Source organism: Myotis lucifugus, unplaced genomic scaffold, assembly GCF_000147115.1.
Source record: "Myotis lucifugus unplaced genomic scaffold, Myoluc2.0 scaffold_216, whole genome shotgun sequence".
NCBI classification, from domain to species: Eukaryota; Metazoa; Chordata; class Mammalia; order Chiroptera; family Vespertilionidae; genus Myotis; species Myotis lucifugus.
The window spans coordinates 1,910,072-1,925,572 of NW_005871264.1; the positions used below are offsets into that span (position 1 = coordinate 1,910,072).

A 15,501-nucleotide genomic window follows, 5' to 3' on the forward strand; every position below is an offset into this window, starting at 1 on the left:
AGTTTAGCAGGATATGTATTAAAATTCAGACGATAAAGGATTAAATATAAATTCTTCATGTAAATGAATGATAAATAATGAAAAAGAAATTGAACTGAAACATTCTATTTATTCAATATTTTAAATCCAAATTAAATATATCTATGGAATTCTGATAGTCTAAAGTAAAGAATGACATAATTCACCAATCTGCACTATAGTTGGAAAACACAGGTGCAGATGGAAAATTGTTCTCCTATGACAATGTGTGGAAATGGGAAACAAGGGAACAGATGTGATTGGTTTAGAAACCATGGATGAGATCAAAGGGCCACGATCCAAATGAATTCATTAGAAAGCCAAACCGACACGAGAGAGCATCAAGCACTAGCCCTCTCCTCAGCAAAGGCTGAGCCAGTGATTCTGAAGTCAGCTGGTGGGCAACCATGGAGACACCACCAAGCCCCAGCCATGGCTCTGGGAGTGAACATCAAGGTCAGGTGCACACACCAGGGTGCCCTTCAGAACCGATGAGGTGCATTTGCTCAAACCCAATGAAAACAGCCTTCCTCACCTTTATTAATAGGGCGCTGATGCTTACACGGTACCTGACTGATACAATGAAGGCCATCATCCAACCACGGGACTGCAAAGGACCTTCACAGAACACCCAGCCCAGCACGTCCCTAAGTATTACATGTGTCCCTCTGGTGGGACAGGGGATGAGTTTAGGTGGGACTTTGGTGTATTAGTTTCCTAAGGCTGCAGAAATTACCAGTGACTTGGTGGTTTAAAACAACAGAAATGTATTCTCTCACAGTTCTGGAGGCTAGAAGCCTAAAATCAAAGTGTCAGCAGGGCCAGGCTCTCTCCAAAAGCTTCAGGGGAGGGTCCTTCCTTCTCTCTTCTAGCTATTCAAAACCTTTACACTGTTCAAGCCGTGAAGGCATCCCCCATAGAGGTAGATGAATTACAGGTACGCAGGACTTCTAGTAGCTTAAAAATTTAATAAAGTGGGACATATGGATTGTTTGTTACCTAAAACTACTATTTAAGCTGGGGAAAAGAAGCACCAAATCTATACTTGGAGAGAGAACTACACTTTTCAAGCGGTTTTGTGGCTGACTGGTGAGTGAACAGCAGATGGGGCCAGCAGACCTGGGATCATCCAGCCCGAGTGCCCAGCCACTGCACACAGACTCGGGCAGATGACGTTCATGGTCCTTGTCTCCTGGGTTCTTAGAAAGTCCCTTCTCATCTGAAATGAGCTGTCTTGTTACCCTGGCACCTCTCATTAAACAAGAGGAGACCACCAGCTCAGCAAAGCAGGGCCAACAAAAGGTGTTTTATGCACTTCCCTTCTATCACCCCCTCCTCTGTCCTAGAGACTAAGGATGCTGCGTGTAAGTCATTAAATCTTTCCTCCAGAAAAAGGAATAATCAGCTTTTGTCTGACACACAAGCCTGCCTACATGGACAAGCAAATGCACAATGCACGTTCAAAGAAGCCTGCCACCTTTTCAGGGTTTAGTGTTGGAACTTCCATTGCTAATCTGTGGAGCACGGTTTCCCCCAGCCACTGTCTATGAAGCCTGTCTAGAGTGAGGCTACTGAACACTCTAGAAGAGCTCAAACCCACTCAAGCCTCAAGCGATACCTGCTTGCTTCTGAACCTGACGCGTGTCTAAGCCTCTCTGTTGGGGGAGCAAACTCCAGGGTCAGGAGTGCGTGGACTCCCCCTCTTCCCCCTCCCCCACAGAGGCCTCTGCAGAGGCTTCCAGGACGCCTGGTGCAGCCCATTCCTGCTGTCCTGATGGAGAGTCAGGCGTGGCACCCAGAGAACCTCCAAAGAAGAGCAGAAGAGGTAGATGGACAAGAAGAAGAAACCAAGAGCCAGAGAGAGAGAGAAAGTCCCAAAGCGGCAGGAGCAGCACAGAGGGAAAAGGGGTCCCCGCATATAACACCACAGACACTCCTGACCGAATGTCAGTTCAGCTGGCGGTGACCCTTGTCATTTAGAACCCGAGACCTAACGTCTCACAGTTAAGTGAACTTGGACTTGAAAAATTAAACTGGCCCTTTACTTGGATTCTCTAACCAAATGAAGCCCTGAAGAGCAAAATACCTCCATCTGCAAAATTATTCTTCAATAATACCTATTCATGCAACAATAACCACCAATTCCAGAGCTTTAGACACTATTTTCGTACAGATCTCTTCGTCTCTCTCGTGCTCTCTCTCTCTCTCTCTGTCTCTCTCCCCACACACCCACACACACAACACATACACACACCCCCACACACACCCTTCTCTCCCCACCTTATCTCCCCACATGGGTCATAACCTCCCATTTGCAGGAGCAGCTGCACAGGCTGCACCCTTTCTACCATCGTCACTGCCGCCTTCCCCAGGCTGAGCAGGTGCCTTCTTGGGATCAGTTGCCAGCAGGTCTGCCCAGCCCAGCAGACCACACAGCCCTGCCCAGGTTGGCAAGAAGGTCAACCCCCCCCACCCCCCCCCCGCCCCACCCCCCGGGGCCGTGTCCAGAGGGCTCCATGTGTGAACAGCTGGGCCGGGCTGCTTGAGAGAGTGCCGCACCACAGACCTCTAGCCCGCAGACCCAGATTAGAAAAGCAAGTACTACAGCCAGCCTGATAACACTGCCACTCGAGCAGCTGGGAGTAACTTCCCCAGCTTCTCCTGGTGCCACCACCTGAGGAGCACGGCAGGAAGCTCTGAAATGCAAAGAAAGAGACCTGTGAGGAGAGACGCAGAAAGAGGAAGGGGCAGGAGGGAGAGGCCCCAGGGAACAGCAGCCAGTCCCCAGCAGAGCTGCGCCTCCCTGCTCCGATCAGGGACACGGGGCATTGTCTCCTACCTTGGGTGACTCTGCCACCGGGCAGCCACACACGCTCCTCTGGGCGCCCGCGGTGCCCGCACCTGCTCCCGCTGCCGTGGGAGGCAGAGAGACCTCCCTCCCAGGGCTTCCTGTGGCAGAGACAGCAGCTTCCCTCCAGCCCCTAGCCGCTCTCAGGAGGCTCTGCTGGAGGTTTGCAGATTTCCTTCTCTCGGGCAGTCCCGCCCCTTGTTCTGGCTCAGATAAGCTGTGGTGTTTTCCCTGAGGGCCCTCGGTGGCCTCTGTCCCAGCCTTCCCGGTTCAAAGGGCACCAGGCCACACCACCTATGAGGCTCAGCATTTCATTTGCTTCAATTACATTTCCCCTTCACTTGGTCTCTGGACAGTATAGATTTTCTCTTTAAGCTTGTCTCTAGGTTCAGGTCCCTCAGCCCTCAGCCCTCAGAATGAACCTATGACTCCCCTCTGGTCCATTTACATACGTTTATATCCTTTCTCCCCTAATGAGGTGCACAGAAGCCAACCATAATTTTAATGCCTGACACCTAAACTTCTTTACTCCTCCTCAATGGTTCTGGTTAATCTACCCAATATTTCTGGTTTGCCTCAGACTTTGTTCTCAGCCTATAGGTTGATTTCCTCCTGTGGAAATTTTGCCCAAAGGCAATTTCGCCCAAAGTTAGCTGTTTGGAATCATGAATGGCCTTTCATTCTCAGGAGGAGAGCAGGTTTTGTAATCACCCCTCCACTTGCAGCTTTGCCGAGCCTCTGCCCCAAGGCCCATGGGAACTTCCCAGAGGAGGGGGGGCGGTGGAAGGGGGGGACCTTAACAGTCCCCACACTTTGGGGACTTTCAAAGAACTCTGAGGAAATTAAAAATGATTCTTAATCAGAGAAATGTTGAGTCCTGGAATAGAGAGAGGACGCCTTCTAAGTTTCAGTTCTAAATGGACACCCTGACTTTTAGGAGGGCTCCCAGTACTTCCCACTGTTCCTCATGCTCGGGGAGCAAGCTGCCACGTCTCGGGGTGCTCTGTGGAGAGGTCTCTACCACAAGGAATCAAAGCTTGTGGGAAACAGAATCCTGCCCACAGGCCCGTGCGTGAGCTGGGAGCGGATCCTTCCCTAGCTGGGCTTTGAGGTCCTTGCAACCATGTGGGAGACCTAAGGCCAGAGGACTCAGGCTGTGCCTCGACTCCTGGCTCACGGACACTGTGAGATAATAAATGCTATTTTAAACCACCAAGTTTTGGGGTAATTTGTCACACAGCAAAAGGTAACTAATACAGATGGGGAAAGGGGACTTGTTTCATTCCTCTTCACTCTGCATATCCCAAATGGAAGCTGTAATCATTGATTCAGTAGCAGCCAGGCTGTATCTGCTCTGGACTAGCTGTCCAATTCTCTGCCAGGAAAGTTATGGGGTTGCTTTCAGCAAAGGGTTTATGGCTTAGGGATGAGACCCAGAAACTGCCCACTGAGAGGAGAGAGTGTGTGAGTTTATCTTAGAAGCTTACGGGGTTACTAAGTTACTTTAGCTCCTCTTGGCATGCTTTGCCATTTTTACCCTCGTTCTGATGCCCCGCCAGCAGATACTGGTGTGGATACTCGAAGCGGCAGATACTGCCTTAAGGCCCACCACAGGGCCACAGGGTATCGGTCCAGGGGAACAGCCCAAAGGGGTGGATAGAGTCTCTAATTATAGCTACTGTGAGCCCTGAGGGTTTGGGGATGGCTATATCTCATATACTCAGTCCTTTGTTCCCATCTGTCTTGCGTTCTGATGTATGAGTCAGAGAACTTGGTCCCCATCTTCTTGGATCTCCTTCGAGACCTGGCCCATCCCCTACATCTCTCCCATCACAGGCAGGAGCCTCTTTGGACAGAGGCCTCTGCAGCTGACCCAGGAGTCCCCAGCCTTGTCTGGCCAGTTAGGGACTGAGGGGTGGGGGTGTCACAGGCACAGTAGCCTCACAGACAAAGAAGCAGATTTCTAGTAGATTTTTATTTGAAGAGAGAGCATGGGGCAGGGGCAGGGGTATGTTTCAGAGAATTTCTGAGACCAGCCCTGTAGGAAGAAAGAGTCCATATGGCCTCTTTCTATGGGCTCCAGTTTTCCTCCACAGTCCCTCATAGAAGGAGCTCTCCAAACAGCCAAGAGCCTCGTGGGCATTTGCTGTCGCCACCATTCTGCTCCTCTGGTCTTGGGTATTGGCATTTTTAATTCACAAAATGATTTCTCTTGTGATCCTAATTTTTTAGTTGCATTTTAATATAAATATTTTATATTAAAATATTATGAAATTGGTCAACATGATTCAAAATCATGCCCTTTGTCCCATATTTGACGTACTGTGGGAGGTTTCAGCAACTTAATTGGAACATTCATTCATTCATTTAACCAATAATTATTGAATACATATCTTGTGCTTCCTCAGTATCTACAGGACTCAAAGGAGAACCTAAGCCTTCTCATGTAAAGGGATCCAATAAATTAGTGAACATTGTAAAAATCTATTTTAAATTCTACAAAAGCCAGGCTTTTCTCTAGAGGTTATATTTTTCCCTTTGACTCAATGTTTTAAAACATGTACTGATATTAGAATGTAATGAATAACATCATTGAAAATATAATTAATAGCTTTCCCTAAAGAAATCCTATTGGCACATAGGCAGAACTCAGATTAGGAACCCCGCATTGGCAAATGCTCTCTACTCCGTGCTCGGAAGGTACAGGAGGCCTTAGAATCTGCTACAGAACTTGTGGACACACTTCTTTTAAGCTTCCCATCAAAACTCTCTGTGAGGGTTCTTCAGACCTGAGCTTGACACTGATACTTTGTTCTCCTTCCAAATGACCCCCTTGGCCTGAGACCCAGACAGCTCACCTCGTTCCCATGGCCCTTGGCTGTGACGGGACGAACACAGCTCTGCAATGTTCCCATCAGCAGCCTGCACCAGGAGACGGCAGCTGCGGCCAAATCTGGAGACACACTCTTTCCTTCATTTCCTTTTTCCCATCTCTCATTTTATACATCATTTAAAATGTCAGATCAAACTGTGCCTCCTGTCTGGGGGAGCAGGCCACATTGTGTGGGTTTTGCAGAGCAAGTCCTCCTGTGTCTGGAGTGACGGGCTCTGCCTGCCCCCTGGATGCCACCCAGCAAGGACACAGCTGGAGCACAAGGACGAGGATGAAACACTCCTGGGGGCCGAGTTAGAGAACCCAGGAGAACAGAGGATCGGTGTACTTGGAATGCAATTTCCACCTGTGAGATTTTGCTGAATGGGGGTTGGGGTTGTTTTGTTCTTTTAATTCTTTGCTAGAAGAAGTGACACAGGTGTACCTACCACAAGCCACTTGTGAACACGTGTTTTGTGCATCAAGCTTCTCCGCTGGGAAATAGGACACACACCCCACCCAGCACGTGTTAGGGCCCTACAGACAGACCAGCTGGGGAGGAAGAGCAAAGGGCCAGGGAGGAGAAGACCTGAGTTCAGGGTCCTCCCCACTTCTGCCTTTCTGTGTGGCCTCGGCTCTATGGCTTTAGGGCATCACAAGTAGGGGGAGCCCAATACAGTAAATGTTTGCCGACTCATTCAATGGATGCTTCTGTATCAAGGAACTCATGCTTTGATAAACTCTATTTCCTCTTTGGAATAAACAGTCTTTTGTAAACATAGATGTTCTCCGTAGAGCTATGAGATTAAACAGATTTGTAGTTCAACATGGAAGCAGATTTGATTTCTAAATGCCGGGTGCATAAGTTCCACCATAAGGAAACACACTGGGGGTGTCTGCTTCTCCAATAATTTTCTAGCTCAAACACCACAGCCAAGGAACAAAAACATCAGGCCTCAAAAATAAATGTCCTTCCTTATCTCCCACCCCTACCACCTGCGTATCAAAAGAGCTTCTCAACAAAAACTAAACAATTTGTTCCCATCATGTCACACCTTCAAAAGGCAGGAAACCAATCTCTACATTAGATCTTGCAGAAGAGTTCAGCTACCACGGCTGTGGTTTCCAGATCACCCCTGCTCCTGGCGAGGAGACAATTTGGTCTGTTGTGTTGCACACAGTTTAAGTCAGTAAATATTTACCGCAGACTCGTTATGTCTCAGGCTCTGCTGGGGACTATGTGGAACTCTCCCCAAGTCCCTCTAGCAGGGAGATGAGATCTGGACCCAGATTCCGGAGAGACCGGCAGAAACAAGTGCCACTGTGGATGTGTGCACAGGGCTTGGGGAACAGAGACCCTGCTGCAGGTGGTTGCCAGCCCACACTAAGAAATTCGCTTGTTGTCATTCTTTCCTTTCTTTCAACCTCCTCCCCAGCCCTGCAAACATCCTCTTTTTCATCTGGATTTGGACACGTGCCATCCCCCTGGCCTCTCTGGGCCCTCATGACCCTATCTTCCTTTCTAGCCCATGGTTACCTCCATGGGACACTGGATTAGCTTTAGTGGCAACACTTTTACAGGGGAGGCATTGTCCTAGCAGAGGAAAACTTATTTTACTGAAAACATGAAATAAATTTTCCTATGTAAGCAGGACTCGGTCAGCCCACCCTTGTCGCTCAAGGTGTGGTCCCCAACCAGCAGCAGCACCAAGAGCACCTGGGCACTCACTGGAAATGCAGACTCTCAGGCTCACTCCAGCCCCCTTGAGCCAGATTCAGCTTTTTAACAACATTTTCAGATGGTTCCTGAGTACATTAAAGTTTCAGAAGCACTGGCTAAAGCTTATTTATAATTGAGATTTTTTTCAATATTCAAAGGTAAGGTAAACTTTTCCCCTTAATCATTTCATGATGTCTAACAGAACCACAAATGCTATCAAGTTCATGTTTCTGTCTCCATTCTCCTGAAGCACCCAGAGAGCTGCTCTATTTTCTAAAACACAAACCACGGATGGCCATCAGTTAACAGAACTGGAGAAAAATGACTAAGTCTCTGGTCTCAAGCCAAGAACTACCTTCCAGACTGAATTCAGGCAGCTGAGTAGGTCTGAAGCCTGGTTTTCCTTGGACACAGGAGAAAGATCATTTGGTGAAAGAGTTTATATTTCAAAGGTCTGAGGAAGGAATTTGGAAGAAGCCCTTTCTCGGGTCCAATGGGAGCCCTCTCTCTTAGTTTCCTTACCTTCACCTTGAAAGGCCCCCTCGCTGGGGCTTCTGGGGCACCCTGACCTCCTGCTGTCCAGTGCTATCCTCTGACACTTCCAGAGGTGACTCTCAACCTGGAAGGGACCAGAAAGAACATCTTGCCAGGGTTCCCCCTTCTGGCCCTACGTGGACACCTACACGTGTCACCAATAATGGGGACATCACTACCACCCAAGCAGCCTTGGCTGGCTTTGACTTTGAAAGGGTCTTTACAATGTCAACTCCACTTGACTTCTAAGGGAACTATCTTCTGAGAGTTCCACCTGGTTGTTCAGCTGCCAAGCTCTCCGCCTAGAAGAGTGTTCCTTCAATTTCTGCTTCCCAAACTTCGCTGTGTCTTCGAAACACCTGGCACCTGTGGTTAAAGAGTGTGGGAGGCTGCTGAGCTTTGGCCTTTCTCAGGTGGTGACATTGCTTCTGACCAGAGTTTGAGCGGCAAGACCTCAGGCTGAATTAAATCCACCTTCAGGACCACAGAGAACAAACCCACATGACCTGCTGTTTTTGATACTGGAACAGAAAACCATGTCTTGCCCAAATCATCCATTTTCAGCCACAAGCATTGTCGTTCCTTTGATAGACCCTATGTGCCATGGCTTTGTGTTTTCTTATGGTCTTATTAGCTGTCTCCTGGAAGTGCTCGCATGAATGTTGACACACCCTCCAACTATGTGGCAGCAAGCCTGCAACACTCCAGCTTTGGCGGAACAACCTCAGGGCAAAGCAGGACCTGCTTCAAATGAGCTCCAGACTGCACAGTCTTGTTTAGGAATGTGGTCATATGGACAGATAAGGAGCCTAAGCTCAACAAAGACCTCCATTCCTCCCCCTTGTAAACACCCTTGCCTTTCTTGACACAATGGTGGGAAAACAGGTGATAAACTAATTCCTCATGTAAAGTAATAATAATGTGACGTGTTACCCTTTAAGGGAATTTTGACAAGGTAAGCCTAAAGAGGCAATGTCATAATCTAAAGACAAACTCCTAAATGGTGTCATTCTAGGCCCCATGGCAGATTGGTGGGAAAGACGTGTGACACGGGGGCTGCTTAGAGCATACTGTGCCATAGCTGCCTCCTCCCACTCTCCCTGACGTCCCTGGACACATGAAACACATGGCACTCTGTTCTACAACACTTGGCATGAGGAACAATGTCCATGAAATCGGTTGATTTAGAACAATTCAGTTTTTCAAAGCATCCATGGGCTAGGGAAGGGCTCATGAAAACAATTGCAGTCATTACTTCCAAAGCCAAGCCAACTAGGAATGAAACCAGCATTCAGGTAGAAATGCCCGCCCCAGGCAAAGGAAGCAGTGAGGCAGCTACACTACTCCAGGGGAAAGACTGGAACCTCATTCAGCATGGTGAGCTTGGAAGGGAGAGAATAAGGTGAAAACCAAGGCAAGAGTTTTCTCAGTGATCACTTAAAGGCAGCTGAAGGGGGGCTCCTGGGACAAGATGTTAAAATAAAACTATTTTAGTTTTCATTTTGGCTGAGGCTGCAAGACAATAGACACCCCATACCAGAGTGAAGGGTTCCAATCTTGCAGAAAGAGATGGTGGGAAGCCAGTTCTGCACCTATAGATGACAACCCACGTCTAGTCTACAAAATAAATTGTAGGGGTTGCAAAACAGGTTGAATAGAAGATGAATTATGGAGAGAACTGTCCAGTGGGTTCCCAGGGGCTTCAATGCGGCCATGTGAAGAGCTTGCTGTCTGCCTCTGGAACTTGCAAGACACAATGGATCCCTGTTTGGTTCCCATGAGAAATCTAAAAGTCTAGCTGCTCTGATGGTAGAGCAAAGGAGAGGTGCCTGCAGAGACCTGCCTGCATGCCCACAGTTGGTTTGAGTAGAGAATGTGTGTTTCTCAGGGGCTGGATGGAGCCATCAGAAGAGGGGTCTGAAATAAGATCTTAGATCCTTTCCACAGGACTGTCTGGGGGCACATAGGGGCCTCAGCAGAAAGCAGTTAGAGATTTACTCACAGGTACCTGAGGCTATGGAAGGAGCTGTAAGTAAGCAGCCAGAGAGGAGTTACATTTGTCCATGTGAGAGATGGTGGAATCACCGAAAGACCCTTGTAAAAGCCCACAGGATGAAGGATCAGCTTTAAACACCTGCCAGAATCAGGGAGCATGATGCCAACTCACAGCAGGATTAGCCAAGTAAAAGCTCTCCTATTCTTGCCTCTCCTTCAAAATCATGAGCTAGATATGAGAGAGGGGCAAAAACACAAGGCTGGGCAGAGGGTGCAGGGAAGCCAACCAAACCCTCCTTTACTGCTGTAGGCAACTGGCAAAGCAGGCCTCCGCTGGGAATGGGGAGTAGTTATATCTTTGAGTGAAATTTAAAGTTTGATGATCACACTGACCTGGACATATTAATTATTGGCTAGAGAATGTTTTGTTACCCGAAAGGAGCCAGAAGAGTCACAAGATTTGTCCTAAATGTATTCATGGATAAGAAAGAAATGGTCCCACAGGATGCATTTAAAGGACAATGGGAGACATGGATTATGTGGCTTTATGGTTATGTCCCATGGGTCATTGGTTGTTCAGTGAAACAACGATTCAAGAGTTTGAGAAGTCAAATTAGACAATTCTGCTCTTCTCATTGCAAGATTCACTAGAAGGATATTAGCTTTAGAATGTTTCTGAGTGAACTAAGTTTTACAGGAGAGCCAGATCCATACTGTCAGAACCAGAAGGAACATTAGACATGAGCAACTCCAAGCCCTCATTTAGGAAACTGAGGCCCAGCCCTAGCGGGTTTGGCTCAGTGGATAGAGCTTTGGCCTGCGGACTGAAGGGTCCCAGATTCGATGGGTTGCTCCCCAGTAGGGGGCATGCAGGAGGCAGCCAATCAGTGATCTCTCTCATCATTGATGTTTCTATCTCTCTCTCCCTTTCCCTTCCTCTTTAAAGTCAATAAAAATATATTAAAAAATAAAAGAAACTGAGGCCTAGAGACATCAAGAAAAACAGGAAATATACAGCATCTGCTCACAAAGGCCAAATTTAATTAGTTACCTTTCTTTGTAAAGGCAGAATTTCCCTGGTTTCAGAGAGATTAAAGTAAAACTGTAGACAATGTTTTGACAGTATTAAAAAAAAATCTATGCTAAGACTTTGTTGGCCCCAAATAGCTAAAGAAATATTGATAATGAAGAACAAAGTTGGAGGTATCACACTACCTGGTATCAACTATACTTCAAGGCTATAGTACTCAAAACAGCATGGTACTGGCATTAAAACAGACACATAGATCGATGGAACAGAATAGAGAGCCCAGAAATAAACCTATGCCTATTTGGTCAATTAATCTATGACAAAGAAGGCAAGAATATACAATGGGGTAAAGACAGTTTCTTCAATAAATGGTATTGGAAAAACTAGACAGATAGATGCAAAAAATTGAAACGAGACCACTTTCATATACCAGCTACAAAAATAAACTCACAGTAAATTAAAAACTTAAATGTGAGACCTGAAATCATAAAACTCCTAGAAGAAAACACAGGCAGTAAACTCTTTGACATCACTCTTAGCAATATTTTTTTGTTCTGTCTCCTTGGGCAAGGGAAACAAAAGAAAAAATAAACAAATTAGATTACACCAAACTAAAAGTCTTTGCACATCAAAGGAAACCATCAACAAAATGAAAAGACAATGTACTGAATGGGAGAATATATTTGCCAATGATAAATCCAATAAGGGGTAAATATCCAAAATATATAAGGAACTCATACAACTTAAGCCCCTCTTTCATCCCCCCTCCCCAGTAATCCAATTAAAAATGGGCAAATGACCTTCATAGACATTTCTCCAAACTGAACATACAGCTGGCCAACATACAATGAAAAGATGCTCAACATCACTAATCATCAGAGAGATGTGAATTAAAACCACAATAAGATATTACCTCCCACTTGTCAGAATGGCTAAATCAACAAACAAGTGCTGGCAAGGATGTGGAGAAAAGGGAACCCTAGTGCACTGCTGGTGGGAATGCAGATTGGAGCAGCCACCAAATCTGGGAAAACAGTATGCATGTTTCTCCAAAAATTGAAAGTAGAACTACCATATGACCCAGCTATCCACTTCTGGGCATATATCTGAATACATCTAAAACACTGATTTGAAAAGATACATGCACCCCTATGTTCATAGCAGCATGATTTACAGTAGCCAAGATATGAAAACAACCTAAATGTACATGAATAGATGAATGAAGATGTGGTACATATATACTGATACAATGGAATATTACTCAGCCATAAAAAAGAAATGAAATCTTCCCATTTGCAACAACATGGACAAACCTAGAGGATATTATGCTAAGTAAAGTAAGTCAGACAGAGAAAGACAAATGTCATATGATTTCACTTACATGTGGGACCTAAAAAACAAAATAAATGAACAGACAAAACAGAAACAAATTCATAGATACAGAGAACAAATGAATGATCCCATATGAGAGGAGGTTTTGGGAATGAGTGAAAAAGATGGAGGGATTAAAAAGTACAAATTGCCAGTTATAAGAATAGTCACAGGCACATCATGGCAAGTTTGCCCATGTGGCCTTATGCCCTTCCCACTGGGAATGGCCACTTTCCCATGCTGAGCTATTCTGGGGCTGGGGGTACCAAAGGCACTCAGCCCCTGGGTCACTTTCCATTCTGCGATGAAAAAGAAACACCAACTCTCACTGGAAGACATATTTGGTGTCTGGTCTGGTCAAATTCTTGCAAGACACTCGGGCACACCTTTTATTGAAATTGGTAGGCATCTGAGGTCCCCAGGCAGGACCAATGTAATTGATTCTTAGCCCTAATTTTTCCAGGATTTCTTATTTCCTTAGTTTCTTGGTTTTTCAACTCCTCAACAATGATGAATAAATGCCCAGGAGTCTTAATTAGAGGAGTGTGAAGAAAATCACTCTTTATATGCAATGTGGTCTCTTAAATTCCAATAGGCCTAGAAGCTATAATGGAGTGACCTCTTCCCACTGCAGCCAGGATGCGGACCATCTAGGTATCCTTGGTCCTGACAGGCCCTGATTGCTCCCAGGGCTTCCAGAGAAGCAGCCCGTGGGCCTCCAGCAGGAGAGCTCCGAGGAGTTGTGGCAGCTCCCTCCGCAGCAGCCTCATCTGGCCCGGGAGGGCAGGTGCCCCTGGGGCCACCTGCAGGCAAGGGGAAGACAGATGGACAAAGCCTACCTGTCTCCATCCTGCCTTCCTGGTTCTCCTGGGCTTCCTCGGAGGCACTGGAGCGCCTGGGGAAGGGCTGGTGGCTGAAGAGGTCATCGCACAGGAGGCTTCGGCACAGCTTGGCGAGGAAGCGGAGGACGTACCCGATGCTGTTCACCACAGGCAGGCTCCGCAGGTGCTGTTTCCCGTCAAAGGACGCCGAGACTGGAAAACCAGACGGCAACTCAGAGCCGGGCGCTGGAGAAAGCCACACGCCTCAGGCCTGGGGCAGAGGGTTTTGTTGGCTCAGTTTTGTTTCTAGCTAGCCTATGTTTGGGTTCCACCTGTTTGTTTATTTTTGTTTGTTTTTTCACGAGTGTCCTGTTTCTGTTCCAGGATGTCATCCAGGAGACCACATTGCGGGTAGTTGTGGCGTCTCCTTAGACTCCTCTGGTTTGTGACTAGTTCCCAGCTTTTCCTTGTTTTCCACGACCTTGGTAGTTGTTAAGCGTACTGGTCAGATAGTTTGTAAAATGTCCCTCAGTTTGGGTTTGTCTAATTTTGCCTCATTATTTGACTGGGGTGATGAGTTTTGGGGAGGAAGACCACAGAGGTGAAGTGCCTTCCTCATTGCAACAGGTTAGGTGTACATGACATCACTGGGGTTTACTGGGGTTTAACCTTCACCTGGCCACCACAGTGTTTGCTACACTTCTCCACTGTACTCCCCAATTTCTTATTGCCTTACAAATAAGTCACAAGGTCCTGCCCACTCCAGGGTAGGGGAGGGATTAAGCTATACCTTCTGGAAGGGGAGAGTCTCTGTAGCATTTGTAATCCTTCTAGAAGGAAAAAGTCTCTTCTCCTCCATTTATTTATTTATTTATTTATTTATTTATTCAATCATTTATTATTACCAGTACAGACTCATTGTATTTATTTTGTACTGTGGTTATCCAATACTATGTTATTTACTTTGTTGATCAAATTGTTCAAGCTTTTAGGATGAATCCTGTGTCCCTATGACATGCCCTCATTTTTTAGCAACTCTTTAGTTACTGTCACTTCAATATGTTCCAGGTTCATCTTGTCTTTCTCTGACCCAGCCCTAAAATCAGCCGTTTCTTCAGCAGCCCTGGTTCCATTTACTGAAGATTGATATTTAGAAACCAAGATTTAGGCATTGATGGTGATTGGAAACTCAGCAAGGCTAAGCTTTTGGGAGATATAAGAGGTGATCAGAGCTAGTTTTTATTTCAAAACTAAAAATAAACAAAATACCCATTTTAATTAGAAATCAAAATAATCCATTTCTTTTGTGTAGCTCTTTATGTGTGACAAGAGCTTTCATATCCATGACCTCCTTTAGGTCTCCTGACTGTCCTGTGAGGAAAGTGAAAAGGTTGCCCCGTGTTACAGATGAGGACACTGCAGAGGGCCTGGTTTTTCCAGCTCCTGTGGCCTCTAAGTGGACTTGCCTGTCATTTTAATGCTCCAGGTGACCCTGATTAAGAGAGACAGCCAAGGAGCTCCCAAGATGCTCACCAAGGAGTCATCTTGGTCATTCAGATGCCCTAGCAATTCCTTCCTTGTGTGGGTACTGTTACCTGCCTCCAATACCATGGAAATCTGGGTGTGTTGGAAACTGAACACACAGTGGGAGGACCTGGGGCGTCAGGTCTATCCCATAAATCAGTGTGCATACTTTCCTGGAGGAGCCTGGGAGATCACATAAGTGGGAAGATTCCACCTCCTGGAGGAGGACATGGATTTGTAAGATCAAAAAGTCTAGCCCTGTGGGAGAGGGCTGTAAGGCGGAGCATCCCAGCAGGTGTGCAAGGAGTGGGTGTGGGGCACAGCAGGACTGCTCCCCGAGGCCCAGCAGTTTGGTTCCTTTGGCCATTGTGCCAGCACCAGTGTCACCATTCTTTATGTATTCTGCCATGAGAATATTTGGAAACCAGTGCCCCAAGGACCAACTTCTTGTTTGAGAGTGGGGGCGGGGAGTGGGGGGGGGTCTGGCTATTTCTCCTGAGTCCTTCCCTAAACCACCTCAGTGCTGTCACTTAGCCTTGCTGAGCTTCCAAGCACTGTCAGTAACATGAAAGACCACCTTGCCACTTCTTGGCCTCAATGTGGTGGCACGAGGAGTCCCCTCAGTGCTACTGCATTCCCCAAGACACTAAGACCAAGTGCTCAGCTCTGGCCTTCCTGGGAATCCTTCAGCCAAGGGAAACTTGGCGAGGCTCTGCCCACACTCACGTTGGTGCCAGGCAGTACCGAAGCTCCTCCCCAGCACCAAGG

General features: G+C 46.8%; 1 protein-coding gene across 1 annotated transcript in view; it reads right to left on the minus strand.

Moving 5' to 3' along the window:
* Positions 1-15,501, minus strand: part of SCML4 (Scm polycomb group protein like 4) — a 78,105-nt gene that overhangs the window by 13,361 nt on the left and 49,243 nt on the right. The window contains exon 5 of the mRNA XM_006098019.3: positions 13,228-13,422. Within this exon, the coding sequence (XP_006098081.1) occupies positions 13,228-13,422 (195 nt within the window). The remainder of the gene's footprint in view (positions 1-13,227; positions 13,423-15,501) is intronic.